Source organism: Phasianus colchicus, chromosome 22 (genome assembly GCF_987193195.1).
Source record: "Phasianus colchicus chromosome 22, bPhaCol1.hap1.1, whole genome shotgun sequence".
NCBI classification, from domain to species: Eukaryota; Metazoa; Chordata; class Aves; order Galliformes; family Phasianidae; genus Phasianus; species Phasianus colchicus.
The window spans coordinates 2133159-2151982 of record NC_143457.1 but is presented as its reverse complement, the minus strand read 5'-3'; the positions used below and the strand labels follow the sequence as shown (position 1 = coordinate 2151982).

General features: G+C 38.8%; 1 protein-coding gene across 5 annotated transcripts in view; it reads right to left on the bottom strand.

Annotated features, from left to right (window-relative positions):
* VPS13D (vacuolar protein sorting 13 homolog D) overlaps positions 1-18824 on the bottom strand; it is an 89701-nt gene that overhangs the window by 47762 nt on the left and 23115 nt on the right. For 2 of the 5 annotated variants that reach the window (XM_031613592.2, XM_090123108.1), the window contains exons 26-47: positions 18483-18699; positions 17823-18033; positions 17517-17688; positions 16339-16451; positions 15843-16052; positions 13808-14073; positions 13586-13719; positions 12470-12625; positions 11354-11576; positions 11069-11143; positions 10181-10387; positions 9930-10019; positions 9108-9248; positions 7787-7909; positions 7216-7290; positions 5419-5524; positions 4921-5073; positions 4233-4368; positions 3066-3113; positions 1812-1962; positions 976-1186; positions 100-347 (exon numbers count right to left, since the gene is read on the bottom strand). In XM_031613592.2, the coding sequence (XP_031469452.2) occupies positions 100-347; positions 976-1186; positions 1812-1962; positions 3066-3113; positions 4233-4368; positions 4921-5073; positions 5419-5524; positions 7216-7290; positions 7787-7909; positions 9108-9248; positions 9930-10019; positions 10181-10387; positions 11069-11143; positions 11354-11576; positions 12470-12625; positions 13586-13719; positions 13808-14073; positions 15843-16052; positions 16339-16451; positions 17517-17688; positions 17823-18033; positions 18483-18699 (3466 nt within the window). The remainder of the gene's footprint in view (positions 1-99; positions 348-975; positions 1187-1811; positions 1963-3065; positions 3114-4232; positions 4369-4920; positions 5074-5418; positions 5525-7215; positions 7291-7786; positions 7910-9107; positions 9249-9929; positions 10020-10180; positions 10388-11068; positions 11144-11353; positions 11577-12469; positions 12626-13585; positions 13720-13807; positions 14074-15842; positions 16053-16338; positions 16452-17516; positions 17689-17822; positions 18034-18482; positions 18700-18824) is intronic. The other 3 variants (XM_031613593.2, XM_031613594.2, XM_031613595.2) reach the window with 3 other exon arrangements.

Genomic DNA, 18824 nt, shown 5'->3' with positions numbered 1-18824 from the left:
TTGTGAAGGAACTCTGCTTAAGGATAATTAGTGCCTGAGCATCACAAGTGCAGCCAATGTTGAAAACACCAGCATTTCCTGTTGCATAAAGCATCTTACCAAGCTCGATGTTCTGAGATGTATCAGCTGTGTGCAATGCCACCTCCTTGCCGGGTTTCAGTGTGCCACTGATTGGCATCCCTTTAACATAAAACTCAAGTTCACAAGGCAGCAAGTTACAGACCACCACTGTTGGCAAAAGATAAATAGTATGGCCAGGCTGTCTGAAAATCTGTTTAGCACTGTCAGAAAATATGCTGGAGGGCATGTAATCAGGGTAGTTCTCTTTCTTGATCGCCACACAAAATCTGTGAAGACAAACAGGTCTGTGTCAGAAGTCACCAATGAACTCAATGGAATAACCAAAAACTTGTCTCTACAGGAAGTCCACGCTATTTTCTAACATTTCATCCTTTACAATAGGCATTAATAACAGCACTAACCAATAAGGGGGAATGGTCTTAAACTGAGACTGGAGAGGTTTAGATTAGATATTAGGAGGAAGTTTTTCACCCAGAGGGTGGTGAGGCACTGGAACAGGTTGCCCAAGGAGGCTGTGGATGCCCCATCCCTGCAGGCATTCAAGGCCAGGCTGGATGTGGCTCTGGGCAGCCTGGGCTGCTGGTTGGTGACCTGCACACAGCAGGGGGTTGGAACTGGATGAGCATTGTGGTCCTTTTCAACCCAGGCCATTCTGTGATTCTATGCTCAGATGTTTGCCAACAGGTACTGCCATATGGGCTTTAAGGAGCCCTGCAGAAATACAGTTATACATTCAGTGCTTCCTTTTTATGCTAGCAACCAAGCAAAACATCCCATTAAACTGCAGAAGCTTCTACCTCTACATATTTTCTTTCCTATTATTGAGTTTCACAGCATTTAAATTGCCAGAAGAGGATAACAGTTTACAGAGAAACAATTAGGGCTTCAATCAACCTGAAAAAGCGGCTGTTCTCAGACTCCATGGAATGGCACTCCCGTTTGCTGCTACAAACTTCTGCTGTCTTCTGAACATTAGTCCAATGAATTGGAGCCTTACAGAAGAAGACTCCCAGTCCCTTTGGCCTGGCTTGTAAACGCCAAGATGTCAGGTGCAGTGGAATAGCAAAGGCATCACCTGGCATAACTGCTGGAAGAACTACAGGTTCTGCAACCAAACAGAAAAGAAAACACTAAGAACAAATTGGGCTCCTTCACTGAAAAGTATCTTCTACTGGAAACTGTTTTCAAATAGTAAGTCCTAATAAATTTTTAGAGCAACAAGTTACGTTTTAAAGTGACATACAAGCTATTTTATCTATGTTCCAAGCATCAACCAGTTGTTCTAAGCCTTATTATTCTGATAGGGGAATAATTTAGGCATGTAAATCTGAAATCTGCTGGAGCTCAAGTTCTTCTTTGGATACTTTAGTGATGCTTATTCCAAAAAATCTCATTCATTATATTCATGGTAGATTATCAGCACGGCACTACATTTATACACTTCACCTCTGCATGCCAACACCTTAAACATCCTATTGCTAAAAGGCGTAACACAGCATGTATAGAAATTCAAATCCATCTTTACAGAGTCTCAGCTTTCCCTGTTTATTTGGACCATAAGGAAAATCCTACTGGTTTCTCTAGCTTATGCTGCTGATCACTGTCTTCTTAACACCACCCATCCCCCAACCAGGGAGGCTGACTGTGCTGTTAGCTGTTACAGGCAACAATGAATCTTCCAGGGAAGGAAGCTGAAGATTTTGCACATGGAAGGAGCATACACCACTTACTGTCAGGAGCAGAAGGACTATCCAGCCTTAGCTCCATGGGTGTTTCAAGCTTGTTCTTCACAATCAAGGCTGAGCGCACGGTGATCACCTTCCGAGCACTGCCTTCCATGGTTACTTCAAATACCACACGCACAGGAGGTAATGAAGAAAACTGAAAAGTAATAGAAAAGCAATAAAAGGTAACAAAAGGTATCTAATAGAGGGACAGGTCAATATTGCAGTAGTAGCTGCTGGAGTGAGAATCTGTGAAGGGAATGCAACTAAGTACAGCATCCACGGTACATGCAGTTTCACAACAATGCTTTGTAATACTATATCTCCTTTCCAAAACACAGTCAAGCAATCAAGAAGCATTTCTAAACATGTAACTCAGTATCTTTCTCAAAGTGATACAAGCCCTAGCAAGAAGAATATAGAACTTAACCACAGAATCGCAAGTACATTATTTTATAAATTCCTGAAGTTTTAATCATAAGCCTTATTCAGGTGGAATATAAAGAGCTCATTACCCAGACTATCTGTGCTGGCAAGAGCAGGAACAGCAGATGCTATTTGCAAAGTTTCATCTTCAGATGTATGCACTAACCTGTACAATAAGCTCTACAAAGAAGACAGTTCAATACAGCCTTATTTCCCCAAATCAGTGTTTTTGTTCAAGCTGTGCTGTTTAGATAGTCTCGCTTTTAGCATCCCAAGAATGATTTATGACCCTCCTATTTATGTATACTGATGTGGGGAACACATGACTTTAAGTTTTGACAAGACAAAGCAGTGTAGGAGGCAGATACTTCAGCAGTCTCAAAAGAGGAGTACTTGGAACTCTTCTGCTCAGCTTATTTAGACTAAAACATCTGTGCAACAGAGAATAATTTTACTTCTCTGTTTCCTTAAAACAGCTCAGCAAGTCTTGGAACTACAGAGTATGATCTTCATAAGAATTAGCAGCAGAGACTTCAACTTCAAAGTTGGCACTTATTTCATCGTATATAAGAAGTGAGACTGAGTTCAATAGCTCCAAATTTCTCAGCAAAGTAAATAACAGGCTGCACTGCTTTGCAGTTCCAAAAGTCAGAGTTTTATTATGTGAGCACACATCTAGCTCCAGTGTGCTAGCTCAGACTGTAAAAACTGGCATTGAGGAACCTTGTCACAGCTGAACTTGACTTCTGTTTCCTATGAAGAAAGCAGAAGCCACCTATAGAGTTATGCTAATCTTACTTTGGTAGCTCTCAAAAAATGAAAATATATACTTACATAAACTTGTGGATGTATTATGTTTGTTCTACTTATTGGGCTTCCAAGCTGGAAGAAAAACGAACAGGAAAGACAGAAGTGTTCACTTTAAGACATTACTGTCAGTTGTAACACAGAACATTACTGCAGAAAAATAAACTTAAGACTGTCATTACTTTGTCTTTCTCATTTTCAACACAACTTTGAAGACACCAGAGCTATATTAGCTTAATCTAATTGTAATACTACTTTAAAAGAAGAATGAAGCTGAAGCAAGAGCATTCATTAAAAACTAACTACCCACAGATGTTCCTGAATAGCAGTTCCTGCTCATTTGCACTTTTCTCTTTCACAAACCAAGCTGCAGACAGAGATGATGCTTTATACACTTGAATATGAAACCATCAGGAATTATCCAAATAGGAGACTAATGGCTCCTTTTAGTGGTAATAGTAATAAATTCTAATCCTATTCTTTACCAAAAAGACCTCAGCTTTCATCTTCTCCAGTAGCTAACCTTAAAGCTTAGCTACTTTCTACATTCCACAACCATTTCTATCACCAAGTCTCAATCACAACTGCCTGCCAGCCTGCTGCTTACTGCAATTGTGCTTTTCCTTCATGACAAGTATATTTGGTCTAAGCTGCCACACATTTCAACAATCTCCAGGCTTTCAGAGAATTGCCAATGTTGTTAATTCTAAGTAAATTAACCACAGAGAAAGCATTCCTGCCATAAAAGAAATAAAAATAGCTGCTGAAATGTATCATAGAATCACAGAATGGCCTGGGTTGAAAAGGACCACAATGATCATCTCATTTCAAACCCCCTGCCATGGGCAGGGTCGCCAACCACCAGACCAGCTTGCTCAGAGCCACATCCAGCCTGGACTGTAGTGCTGATTTGAAGCTCAAACTCCACAACTCTGTGACTCTGTCCCTAATACATTATCTCTGTCATTGGCAGTTCTAAGTGCTAAGCACAGGCTAAATGCTGGCTACCCCTGTGGTTTGTTTGTTGTGCATAACACTGTCAGTTCACCATTTCACGCTCTCCCAGTTCACACCAACTAAGAAGAGGACAATCTCATGCAATGCAGATGCTGTTGTTACACCAAAACCTTGGAGGCATCATTACTCTCAACCTATGCATTTCTGTTAAGGCTCACACCTCAAATCAGAGCTTACAGTGGAAGAGGAGGAATTCTTGTCTGGTGCAGCATATCGGAAAAAGGTTCCAACTTTGTCTACAGACACTGGGCTGACTTCTTCCCAGCCATTCACTCTCACTTGCAGCTGATGAATCCTCAGATCATGTGTGTGCCTACAGATTAGATTAAGTTAAATTACTGTTTAGTGTTCTCTTACAGGGTAAATACCAAACAGTTCACATAAAGTACATCTTCTGCATAACGAGGAAACAAGTCTCACCAATTTAGCATTTAAGAAAAAAAAATCTCAACAATTTTTCCATTTCATGGACCTGATTTGTTCTGCTCTCCCTAGTCAACATTGGTAAGTATGACTACATCAAAATTAAACACAAAACCACATGAAATATTTGTTTGCCAGTTCTTAACACCAGTAACACTTATGTTAGCAAGTCCCCCTCCCCCTGCCACATACAAAATTTTCTAAAACGTTTAACAATTAAACCATAACTCACATCTAGGAATAGCTTCCACCTACCACAAGACAAGCTGCTTACTGATAAGTCCACATTTATATAGAGAGTTTTAAATATTAAAAAAAAAAAATTAAAAGATTTTTTTAAATTCCCTTTTTATTTACCACCTACTGGCATCTTCATAACTATGATTCTATGAGTTTTACATATGAGTGTGTCAAATCACATCTTGCAGCCTGACCCCTTCACCTGTGTCTGAGTTTCCCTCTGGCTTCAAACTCAAATGGAACTTCTTCCCCTGTGATAACTTCTTTCCACTCACTGACATTATGGGCATCATCCAGCAACGTTCCATTTTCCTCAGGAACAACTCCCGGACTCCCACTGTGAGACAGTGCAGCCCTGCACAGAGAATCACATCATGACTTGGAGCCCACAGCACATCCCAGCTCTGTAAATAGAACCATACTCTCTGGGCCCCCAACACATGAAAGATGTGGAAGTGTTGGAGTGGAGCCATGAGAAGAGGGCTGGAGCTTTCTCTGCTATGAAGAAAGGTTGCAGGAGTTGGGCTTGATTAGCTTTTTGTTTTTTAAAACAGTATTAATATCTCCATGACAAAGAAAAGGCTAAGAAAGACTGGGAGCTAAGATTCCTGCAAGAAAACAGAAGAACTGAGGACAATTGGGTTTGGCTGACACCCCAGAGAAGCCAGACAGGTATTGCCAAAGCAATCCTACTTCTTACCGGGTAGGTGTTGTAGTTAGGGTAGCAAACCACAGAGTGCATCCAGTATGGTTTCTCAGAGCAAAGGGCACAAATGGCTGTCTGCGTTTTGGGGTCTTCATTTCAGCTGTAAGACAGAATAAAGACTTGTCTAAATGCTTATGAAAGAAATATCCATAGAATGATAGAATGATTTGGGTTGGAAGGGACCCTTAAGATCATCTAGATTTAGCAGATGCAGACACAGGATGAGACAATGGCTGGAGAACCACAGTCTGTACCATCTCTAGAAAAGCAGATCTAAGAAACAGCCTAGCAGATTACTACAAACTGTTTTATTTATTAACTGCTCTAGAAACAGTACAAAATCTTTCCTTGCATCATCTGCTTGCCTTTGTATTACAGTTTGAGAACACCACAGGAACTGAGTTTAATCAACTTGAAAAAAGAAAATAAAAAAGAAGGAAAAGAAAAGAAGAAAAAAGAGAAAATGGGATACATATATAATCCCTGTACACTAACCTGACTGCAGCCAGAGGTAATCTGGTCTTTTTAAAGTGCTGGCTCTGCAAAACCCTCTGAACAGGAAACTTCACCTACAATGTTTGGCATTTCTCAAGGATGCATTACTAACAAGCACCCAAGTGTTACTCTCCTCTTCGGTGCTGCTGTACATCACGTCTGTGAAAATACTTACTGTGTTTGGACAGGAAAAAAAAAAACCCTGCCAAATCCCAGCAACTACTTAGGAGGGAAGATAAATGGCTGCTCCCTGAACACATACATCTTTCTGTATGAGAGCTGACAGAAGGCAGACACGTTAAATCAGCTGCTCAAAGACAGGAATTAAACGTCTCACAGAATTTCTCTCCAAAGGATGACTTACATTAAGTTCCAGTATATCATGCAGCCATGCATCTGACCAAGAATAACTGAAGCACAAGTGTACAAAGGCAGAAGAGGGGGGGGGGAGCAAGTGGGGAAGTGTTTGTGAAGGAATTACTGACAATTGCACATAGCTTTATCCCAAATGAAGGACAACAAATGGCTCTACTCCTCACTGTGCTGATTGAGACATGAATCTGATCACTCTAAATCTCATCAAGGAAATCCTTTTCAATTCAAAAGTACAAAAATTGAATTCTTTAAAATGAAAACACTGGCTTTTTTGTTGAATGCAACTTGAAAATATTTATGTTTGGTGTAAAGTTTGACTTCATATCATTTTCTGCCTACCTCAGGTTCAACAAAATCACAGACCAGGAGTTAGATGAACTTTACTCTGCTATTTAATTTGTGGGCTACTCTTTTTTTTTTTTTTTTTGACTGAAAAGGAATTTTTGGGACTGTGGCCTGATTTTCAAAAGAAAACATAATATAAAGTTGCAACTTGAGACCAGCACCGGAAACTAAAAGATCTATCATAAGAAGGAGTTTTTTTCATAATTCATTTAGCTGTTTCTTTTGTTGCCATGCCCACAAAAAGCCAAGCAATAAATGCTTCTTTCCCACAAAAATAAAATATCTTCCTGAAAGATACCTCAGAAAATGGATATCATGTAGCCAACAATTCATATAGCTTTTCTCAGAGTCTTCCCACAAAGGAACAGTTCTACTCCTCCCTTCTCTGCTGAAGGGCTCAGGGAAGACCTTAAGATGATAGATGGGATGAAATGCTATAAAAACTCTTGTGGTTTTTTCCTTTTAAAATACAGAGATAATTGCACTGGCAATTCACACATACACCACAGTGTTTACTGTACAGATTTCCAAAAAAGAAAAAAAATAAGCTTTTAATCTCTCTGTGCTATACAGTACCTCTAGCATAGATCTGATGCTCTAGGTTAGTCAAACTGGCTGTACTCCTAGTTCTAAGGTAGACAAGAGGAAGGCCTGGCAGACAGGAAAGACAAAGTTAGCAGGTAAGCAAAACCACATAAATATAGGTAGACTCTTCCCCATCATGCAGCAGGAAGACAGGGACAGCTGGCAGCATGCAATCAGTGTACAACTCTTCATCCATTTGCTCATGTGAGGTTGGTATTTGAGTTACTAAAACTTCTTCCAGAATTAATACTGGGAGAAGAGAATATAAAAGAGCTGCCCCATCTCATGTGCTCTTACTCAGAGAGCTGCTGTGAAAGTGTGGTTAAAAAAGGAAGCAAAACTAGCAGCGCCAAGTTCTCACTCAAGAAAAGCAGTGAAGATTTTTATTATTAAAGAATGGAACAACTGAACAGAAAATAGGATTTTTAATGTTTTGGCCAGATAACCTCTAACAATTCACTGTATGCTACGAAGGCCAAATACTTATGTTTGTAATACATTAGACAAATGACTATACTTGTCAGGATTGTTTCAAATAAAGAAAGATTAATTAACATCATACTCTGTCCAAAACATGGTGAATCCTCTGAAGAGCCCATCCACTCTTCAGAACTGATTGCATTTACTTCTTTGTCCTGTTTACAGTAATCTTCCATCCATGACTGCTTGGTGCTTGCATACTGTTCTAGAAGAATAAAGCACAGAAAGTAAATGTCTGCAAAGTGGCCAAAAGAAGAGCAGTTAAAAAGTAGTTTAAATTCATAAGCCTAAACCTGTTCCACTTTAATGGGAAAGCTTTTATTTCATTGCTTTTCCTATGACCCACTTACATAATTTAAAGACATAACGGCTCATGAAATCACAGTGCTGTCTTTAAAAACAAATGTTTATATTCTTAAGGGACTTTTATGTTTTTAAACATGCAGTAGAATCGCCATTTTTCAAGATACTCCAGGAGCAACATAGGAGGTCTCTCTGAAAAGGCAATTAATCTGAGGATGTTTTTGTGTCAGAAGCAGTTTCCATTTTTCTTTTCTTTTTAAGAGGTATACATCTATTCCTCCATAAATACAAAGACACCAATTAAGTGCTCTGGAACAGCATTAATCAAACCAGATGTTGTTGTTGCTAATAGTAAAAAGCATCACAGGAACTCTAAGGAATTGGTGGTGACTGTCTTTTCCTCCTACCTTACCTCTCTCTTTTGAACAACTTCACAGACCTTGTTGGAGAAACAAATGAATATTCAAGGAACAAGGAAGGCTCTTCTTTTTCACCTGAAGGCTCAGACCTCTGCACTTATTATGACTATTAAATTATACATATTTGCACATAGAAGAAGGCATAATCCTTCTGGCAATGTACACAGCCTCACAGCACAGAAATGTCCATAAAGTCTGAGTTAATGATGAACAAAATATTTTAATTTTCTGAGGTGGGAATTGAAAACTCCAGTTCTCAGGGTCTGCAGAAATAAGCAGCTCCCCACTATGCCTGTCAATGTACTGAAAACTGATGAGCTTAACAAAATATTTTAAAATACTGTATGTATGGAAAGCTTTAGATGAAAGCCTGTTTCTGATTATAGAGAAATTTCAAGAAACATATGAATTTGATAGAATTCATATGACCAACAAAAGAATTCCTACTAACTTCTAAAGTATGTTGCTCGTGTCTTTACATTTTCACAGTATCTGATAAAATACAGGCTGCCTAAATGCACACCTGTGTACAATATTATCTCAAGTACCTGGGGACTCATGCCAAACCTCCCTTCCTCCATCCATAGGACACCAGCAAGGTTCAATGAGAACTACCTGTTGTTTTAGTAAAGTGAAAATTAAGACTATACAGTGATGCTCTCAGGGAATATTCCTACATACCTGAGAAAACAGAGGTAATGTTGACATCCAAACGGTGTTTGGCCTTTACTTCCAGCTTCAATCTGGAAGGGTGGAGGCGGCTTGAAGCATGCTGCTGCCAAGAAACTGAGCATGGCCATGGCTCAATAAATGGCTCCCAGCCTGAGAACAAAGCCAACACATCACACGTATTACACATTTGAAGGCCACATTGGAATGCTGTTAACATACCTTAGAGTTTAATGATACAACCTCAATAATAAGGTCCCTGCATTCAAGACGAACTTGTAAACCAACAGGTTCAAATTGGTCATTAACAGAAAGCTGCTCCAAACCCTCCACTTAAACCAGTGGAGAGTATACGTAGAGACTTGCAGAAATACTGTACTTCTGAGGGGAGCGTTAATAGGAAATTACTGTTTCTATTAATATAAATTGCAATAGTCTTACTATGTTAATCCATTGCCTTCAGTCTCATCAGTACCCTCAACTTCTTTAACATCTTCAACTAGAAAACTGAATTGGAAACTGGTTTAGTAGCTTAGTAGGTAGCAATGGTGACGGGACAGTTGGAAAGGACCTACAAGATCATCTATTCCAACCTTGTGATTCTATGATTCTTTTGTAATGACAACCAAAAACTTAAGTAACTTTTTTTTTTATCAGCAAACTCTCCACTTTCCTCACTCTTCCTTCACATATCAAGGTAGGCTTTCTTGTCCAGGATCGTATCCACACTGCATTCCCTTGTATTCATCTCACGTTAGGTGAATTTCAGGCTCCCGTAGTACACAAGATTTTTTCCCTAAACTTACATAAACAACAAAACCCCAGGTACTTTACCTGAAAGCTCACGGTTATAATAATCCCCAGAGAGGGTAAAATGAGCACAGCCTTCAGGATTGGCCCTCAAATGCTGGAGAAAATTCAAACCTGCCAGAAAAGCGAACAATGTGCAAAACAAACACGATCAAGTTTCTCCTGCATTGTTAATAAGCAATGAATGGAAAGCTTTGTCATATTCATATATGACCTATATGCACATATATATACAGTAAATTTTATGCAACTCACTTTGCAAAACAGATACTCACGTGAGAACGTTAGCTCAGCAAGGGGAACATCACAGTCCATGCAGTCATCAATAAAGCAGATGCATATACTTTCTGCCTTGATTTCCACCCCAGAGATGAACTGAAAAGGCACAATCCCTTGATTGTCTCGACCAGACGAAGTCAGGGAAAGTGATTTCAAAGGTTCAGCATTCTTAAACAGCCAACTTGCTGCTTTTTTCAAGTCACCTTAAATAAAACCAAACATTCAAAACAAGGATGATCCATTTAGAAAGTAGATGATGATTCGAAAATCACACAGATTAACAAATTAACTGCCTCTCCCTTAAAATGCATAGCAAAACAAAAATAGTACCCCGAATGTGCTCTATTCAAACACACACGTGGTAAGATTACAAATACAGTGGTGTTTTCTAAGCGTAAAGACTGTGTTTGATGTTGGCAAACTGAGTTAACATGACATAAATCTTTATAAATGCTATAAAAACCTATAAATAAGGTGGGAAACAAGACAGTGCCTATGAAAATTAACCTTCATTTTCTTTCCATGTATTGTATGTACAAATAAGTAAAACCTATCATTCAAAAGGGAGAGACGAAAATACTTGCTCTGCAGAGATGGATAATGCTAAGAAATAGGTACACCATGAGAGAAAAACAACAGCAGAGAAATCCACCCACATGCCCCACACAACACCTCAAGAGCCAAGAAGAACCTTTGGAGAGTGGTATTTAGTAGGACAGAAAAATGAGACTGCTTAAGAAGATGTCAACACAGAGCTAACGGGGGTAATAACAGACCAAAGTGAAGCAGAGAAGGAAATACTGCCTGCCCATCAACTACCTTACAGTCTGAAAGTTTGGTAGCAGGAAGAATCCCAAAGGCCAACTCTGAATATCTAAGCTTACCTTGGCAGCACAGAAGAGCTTTGCGGCAGTCTCCCATTCCGAATCCCAAGTCCTGAAGGCGAGCCAGCTGCACCTCTGCAATTAAACACTCAGCCAATTATAAATCCTTGACAGCTATCTACTTGTTTTTATTTCTAAAATAAAATACACCTGAATGAAAAATGGGTTTTATTTCATTTAAGCTGCAGAAAAAGCGTAAGATTCAGTGCTGCTTTAAAAAAGAAAAAAAAGCGTGTGCCAAAACAGAACAGTAAGCTGCAGCAGCTACAAGAGATAAAAACCTACCAAGAACAGGATCCAACACACGCTTGGGTATCTCTCTGTTTTCACTTGTCAAGCAAGAAGGCTCAGCCACCAGTGATGAACTGGGGTTAGTAGTACTCTCGGCAACTGATGCACTGGAGTCAGGCATAGCTGCACTTGTCTGTTGAGGAATTGATTTAGCAATTGCCAAGAACAGTTGGACATCATTGTAGGACAGTCGAATATCCAATGCTTGCAATTGAATCTAATGACAAACAACAAACAAACAAAAAAAACAAGATTCAGTTATCTTAGCCTGCTCTAGTGGCTGGTGATCCTGCCCACAGCATGGGGGTTGAAACTTAATGAACTTTAAGGTCCTTTTCAACCCAGGTCGTTCTGTGACATGATTCTATGATTTTCCATTTTCATTTTTCTTGTATACTTTGACTAATAACAAATATTTTCATAGAATCATACAATAGCCTGGGTTGGAAGGGATGTCAAAGATCACCAAGCTCCAATCCCCCTGCTGCAGGCAGGGCCACCAACCTCCCACCAACCCCATTTAATACCAGACCAGGCTGCCCAAGGCCCCATCCAACTTGTCCTTGAACACCTCCAGGGATGAGGCATCCACAACCTCTCTGGGCAGCAAAAGGTAAGACAAAATTTAATACTAACATACGATGAAGATGCTTTAAAGCTCCAGTAATAAAATTATTACGTTTCTGTTATTACCTTCTTAATATCTAAAGCAAAAGTTGGAGGTGGGGGAAAATATTTTGCTTTTGTGTAATGGGAAAAAGAAACTTCTAAATATTTTTCCCCTCGCAATAATAAACAATAATTATTAGATACAGAAAATAAACAATTATTTCTTTTAGTTATTAGTATCTGTCTAATATGTCTAAATTACATGCCCACCATTTTTTTCCTCACTATTATTTTCTATAAGAGATCCCAGTACTCATTGTGCTCCTTGTCACTAACAGCATTTTTTGCATGGCTGCGTGTTTGCCCTTTCCTCTTTAATAAAAACTGCTCTTCCTTTCTTCTGAAACTACTCACTGGATTCTCTTGCATGAGAAATCTGCACAAGGTTCACGTTATTGTGCTCTGCACTGCATACGGTCTCATTCAGCCCACTGATGTTACCTCTAGAATAGGGGGGAAATCTTCACTGTTGAAAGCATCCAACAGCCCCGAACCACTCGGGTAGGAAGCGTTCCCAACGAGTTCCACCTGAATTTGGACTGGATCAATAATTGACAGTGCAGTCTCTTGTTCGTTCCCTAACCGGCATGAAAATACCTAGAAGTTAAAAATTGGGCAAAAAAATACAGAAATGAGAATCTGAAAGTGCAAGCTAACATACCTGGGCTTTAAAATCAAAGATTGACTCTCAACCACAAAAAGTATATGAACTATAGCCAAACTGTTCTCTACAGACAATAGCAATTCCTTTGTGAACTCTAAGAGAAGCTCCAAAAGCTTTCCAGACAATTTATTCCAATGACCTGTAATTCTGTAAACCCAAGAAAAAAAGATTCTGAAACCCAACCAACTATTTACTTCTGGGCTTAATTCCACAACTCCCACCACAGATATGGAAAGCGCTTTATTCTTTGGTCTACAAAAATCATTTAAGATTTATCACACCTCTGCCCAGCCTTCTTTTTCTAGATGAAGTAAATTCTTTTAGGCTTTGCTGATATATTATGCCAGATATATTTTATACTCCATACTTTTATACAGCTACAACTACATACTTATATACAGCAGTGTTCTCACTGCACTCCTATATTTTTAAGAGCTTCTTCAAGTCAGTTCTCCCAAACCTGGCCACAGCTCTCTCCAGCTGTGGTCTGATTTTGCTGAACAGGATTCAAGGATCACTTCACATACTCCAAATTCCAACTCACATATATTCCAATGACATGGTACTGCTTATTCTCTGCAAATCAGTCATGAACTCAGCCTACAGGCCTTTACTGGACATGTTGACTTCTGCCTATCTAGTCAAGCCCCAGCTTTCAACTAATTTGCCAGCTGATGTATGGAAGCTGAACTCTTAGCAGTATTTTGAAATTACAGTCAAGTATTTCAAGCACAAACAATATAAGTTCACTCTTAAAACTAGAGCACTTGAGGGGGAATTAACATGCCTTAGATATTATCTACTGACTACTCCTGCTATGTATGTACATCAAGTATTCTCATAAATTCATCTAATTTGAGAGACTTTACAAAATGAAGTTTATCTCTACTTACCTCAATGCCAAACAAACTACCAGAGAAAGGACGATCCAACAACTTGGGCTTGTAAGTGAGAACAGTGGTCCCCTTCAAAATAATTGCATTCGTATCAAAACAAGACATGTCTTCAACAACCACAAATTCAGTTCCTTAACAAAACAGAATGATGAATAATAATAAGAAAATCTTAAGTACCTTTAAGCTCTTGTAAAGCACTGTAAAAAAGAACCCATTTACCTGTCACGTTGACCTTAACTTCCAGCTGTTTTTCTGTAGACACATGTAGTGATGAACGTTTTGTAACTACTCCACTTTTCACTGCTTTTGGAACCACACTTGTTTCACTGCTGTAAGTGCGTTGCCGGGAAGAAAGGACATTTTCCCTCTTTTTGGTATCTCCAGGAGTATACAGAAAGTCATGAACCAGTAACAACCAGTCAAATATTAAAAACACACGGAGATTGTTCAGTACTACTGTGAAACTGGAGGAATCCTTAGTAGACCTATTCAAAACAGAGAAGCATAGTTATAAACTTCATATTTTGCTTTTATTTAAAACATGGGGAGTAGTAGTATTAAGAACATGGAACTTTATATGAGTACACATAATTCAGAAAGTGTCTGGCCTTTAAAAATAAGTTTTTAAGCAGACTGAAATTCATTAAGTTGCTGCACATGCAGAAAGCAAACATATCTCAATTGCAAGAAACAGCTTCTAAGCTGCAGTGATACAAAAGGTGAACTGAAAAACAATGGAACAAACTCTAAGAGCTCCTTTTATTCTTTTGCACAGTGCAAATTAATATCAATAATCTCAGTGTTCATTTAACCAGACCTGTTATTATCATTGTTTTACATCTGTTCAGTATCAGAGCTAACACACTGCACATGAAGCCTAGCCCTGGCTGCATGCCCCTGTGAAAGATCAGACACACAATGTGTTTTCTCTCACCCTGACAGCATTTCGTAGCAGAGGAAGCTTCTCTGCAATCCAGAAATAATGCTAGCCCACCGTTACTTCCAGCATCACATTCTGAATAGGTTAGGGAGACTAAAACTGTCTGACTTTATGATCCTGATTACATTTGGTCATGCTAACTCGAAAAATAATCTAAGTGCTTAAACTCCATGAAACAATTTTCTATCCAAGACATTCTAGACTATTAAATCTCTGAAGAAGTGTCATTCCTTTGTGAGAAGCAGGCTGCCTGTGTTGCTTCCAATAGCAAAACCCTTTAACCCTCCCTGGCTCTCCAGGATATCTCCAAAAGGCACGAACAAGTAGAACAGAACTGCAGAGCTTTGCAATAGCTTCCATCTAGTGCCAAGGATGCTCTCACCAATAAAAACGTAACATGTGCTTATGCTCCTAAAATTTGAAAGCAAAACACTTGGGAAGAAAATTCCATGAACCCATCACTCATAAAACAGATCAGGCTATGCTAAGCAAACAAGCCTCCCAGCTAGGCAGATACTGGATCAAGGACCACAGAAAAATCCAGGATGCTTTTTGCTGTTGCTGTTCATTTGTTTGTTTTAATAAATCCCATGGCATTTCAGTTTTATTCAACTCGAAATCTTGAAGCCTTTCTCAATGCAAACATCTTTTAAGCATTTGAAGTAATCAAACATCCTTCAAATTCGTATGACTAATTCCCTTCTATGGCCTTAAATTTCAGAACAAATACCTTCAAAGTTTTTCACAGTCCCCAGATTTTTCCCATGTTGCTGCAGCAACTGCTTCAGGAGGTATCAAACTCATAAAGCAGTTGGAAAGGTGAGCTGGGCCAGTCAGTCTGATCTGACCTCATCTCACCTCATCCTCCTTTCTGTCAGTTATCATCAGTTATCAGAGTTATCATCTCTCAATGGACTATCATGTCAATAAAGTCAAATGTCGACACTGTTGTTTATAATCCCATTTTCAAAACAAGAAATGGAACAATTATCCACTTTCTGATGCTTTTCAGCATCCCTGGAAGTTGAGATGAGGAAGAAAAAACACGGAATAGAACACAGCAGGGAATGTAGAGACTGCTTTTTGAACAAAGTGCAATTTCTGTATTTATTTGATTCTCTCAGAAGGAGAAGTGTGCCACCTACTGGAAAACAGCTTTTGCACAGCATGTATTAATGCACACAAGTATACAAACTCCATCCAGATCTAACAAGCAAATACAGCTCTAAACAGTGGTGATTCAAACAGGTCACAACTTGGTCAAAACATTAAAAATGCCTTCAACAAAAGTAATTAAATCACAGAACTACCAACCTGTAATGCAACTCAATTTGGATTGCTCCTGGACTACTAGTATTCTTTGATGACTGGAAGATGCAATTGAACACATTGGGCATGCCTGCTGTGGATTTCTGTCCAGCATAACGTGTGTCAAACGCCATCATGGAATGGGAAACCAAATTTACAGACTTTGTTCTGTTTGAGGAGCTTTCAAAAAGCAATTTCGATTTCTTAAAATCAAATCTAGGAGAATAAAAAGAAGATATCTAAGAATCTTGTAGCTCATTTATTTCTCCATGCCACTTACCCAAGAAGTATGCATGTTATCGTGCTCGTCTCTTTATTTTTTCAAACAATGATAGTCCCATCTCATGCCAAAGAGATACAAACTGCCAATTTGGGCACCAATTAAGAAATACTGTTTTGTTATTTACTGTTTTATTTATTAAATTAATGACTATGTTAATTCCTGTCCTATAATGAAGAAGTGTTTAAGATAATGCATTCAGAAACAAAAGAAAACTCATACCTGGCTAAAGAGCTGCACTCATCTTTTCCTTTTGGATCCATCAGTTCCAGACTGACATTAACCATGTCAACGAGGAAAGACATAGAAGTATACACTTCTCCACTCAAAACTGTCTGAAAGCATCAAAGACCAACATTCTTTTTAAGAACATCTGCTTAAATTTCATTCTTGAACTAAATTTTATTATTTAGGACAAATGCAAATAGTTGCAGACTCTTTCTCCTTTAAAGAGTTTAATTAAACATTGCTGAGAGAAAGAAAAAGACATTTCGCAGCATCTTCCCCTGCTGTGGTCACACATTTCATTCCAAAAATTACAGTCGTACAACACAATGCCTGGAAGCCTCACAAGATCAAGTGAAAACAATGCTTCCCACTAATAAGGATAAATGATGATTATTTCCAGGTGCTGCCCACGCTTCTCCCTAATGGACTGTGTTTAACTACAGCCCTAGATGATGGGCAATAATTGATAACTTACTCAAAAAAGAAAAAGGCTCTGCTTTTATTACTGAAATTCTTCTTTTGGATTTGTAAGATGAGGGGTTTTAACAAAAAGTATTAAATGTTCCATTTGATCTTTTAAGCAGCTTCATAAATCGTTAAGAACGTCACAGACACAATAGGAAAGGTTCCATCACTCTCCACATGCTTACAGGAGAACCTTCAAATCTCTTCAAAAAGTTCTATTCCTATGGAAAAATCTTAAGCTTCTTAATGTGGTGATAGCATGCTGCAATAACAGCTGAGCACAAACACCTCAGACAAAAAAAGCCCTGAAGTCCTGAAGTGAAGTACAGTTTTCACAGATGTAACTTTTTTCTCTCTTTTTTTTTTTTTTTTGGATTGAGCTAATCTAAAAAATTAACTAACAAAGGCAAACAATGGCACCTATTTCTCACATCTCTTCTGAAGTTGAGAATCTCAGAAATATGGTTTTATATCTGCAAGCCACAGTTGGAAGGACAAAAGTATTACAAAATAAAACTCTCAACACTCAGCAGTATCTACAGGTTAGAACGTTTCTCACTGTTCCTCTGTTAGGTTTTTTATGTCTTGTTTTTAAATTGATTAGTCCACCTTATGCACTACAACAAATTAACAGATGCTGTGCCCAGTCAGGAAATGTAGTATTTCAAGGCAGAATTCCAACTGCATAAACCTGCAGTTCCTCTTACATGAATTCTTGGATCCTGCAGGTCATAAGGTCGCATGAACTCCTCGATAGGTTCCCCAAGGTTGTTCTCCAGCAAGCCACGTATCAGTTTGTATTTAGGCAAATCCAGAGAGCAATGGACTGATGAGAGACTGCCGTGTATCAATATGTCTGCAACTGCATGACTCAGCTCTCTACAGCAAAGAAAAGAAACAGGTTTTCAAGATACTACAACACAGCAGGGAATACTCTAAGACACATAAGAAGGAATGTGAAACACTGCGTGTTTCCTATACAGCATAAAAAGATCCCACTTGAATCAACTCACTTGTCTAAGTTTCTCTCTACTTGCAACTTCAGCCTGAAAGGTTCTTTCAATAGACTTCCTCCTGTCTGCCTCACACAATAGGATGGAAAGCTCAAGTCTGTACTTGTGTCTTCCACAGCCTTGGAATACTCTCTCGGGTATCTCTCTGCAGCAAATATGTCCATGTCCTGCAGATCAACCACAATGCAGTCTAAGAGGCAGATGTGATCCTCTGCAAGTGCACAGGAGATAACACATTAAACAAGAAAAAAAAAAATAAAGCAAAAAGAAATAAAGAATTTGCAAAACTAATGCAACTTACCTAAAAAAAGACATTTAGTTTCTCCTGGAAGTTATTCTGATATTTATTCACACTCATCAATATCTGTAACTATCAGATACCAAGCTTGGGTAAAAGTGAACTTAACTATGAGTCCCCAGTACTCCTTATGTTCATAATACCCATCTTAAAACACACCCAACCTGCAGCAATGTTCTTCCAGAAACTGCACTAAAATTCTCTAGTCCTTCAGGCTGCAAATCCACACAAACTAACAAGTTACTTACTCTTAAACCTAAAATCTTTAAACCAAGCACTTTCTATTCACAAGGTATATGTGAAATAGCACTGCATTATTCTACACAAAGAACTAAATTGGGTTCCTACTGTTCGTAACATACCTGGGCTCTCAGGGTTTGGTACTACAGGTAATTTGGACTGCTGTCCTTGTGGCTTACTCAATGAATTAAGCTCACTCTTCAGCCTAGAAACATTTCCTCCTGATGGCTTTTTCATGAACAGTCCTTCCATCACTACTTTGGATTCATCTGCACTCGTGGTTTTCTTCATGCTGTGCTTTGGAGTTCCCAAAGGAGATGAAAACTGAACGGAATCCTGCTAATGAAAGCAATTCTATGATTAACAATAGCTTTTCCCCTTTAAATACTAAGGGCCCAATACATTCAAGTCCTTGACCAAAAAATAAATGTTTTCTGTGAATTACATTATTTTTTACACTGCAG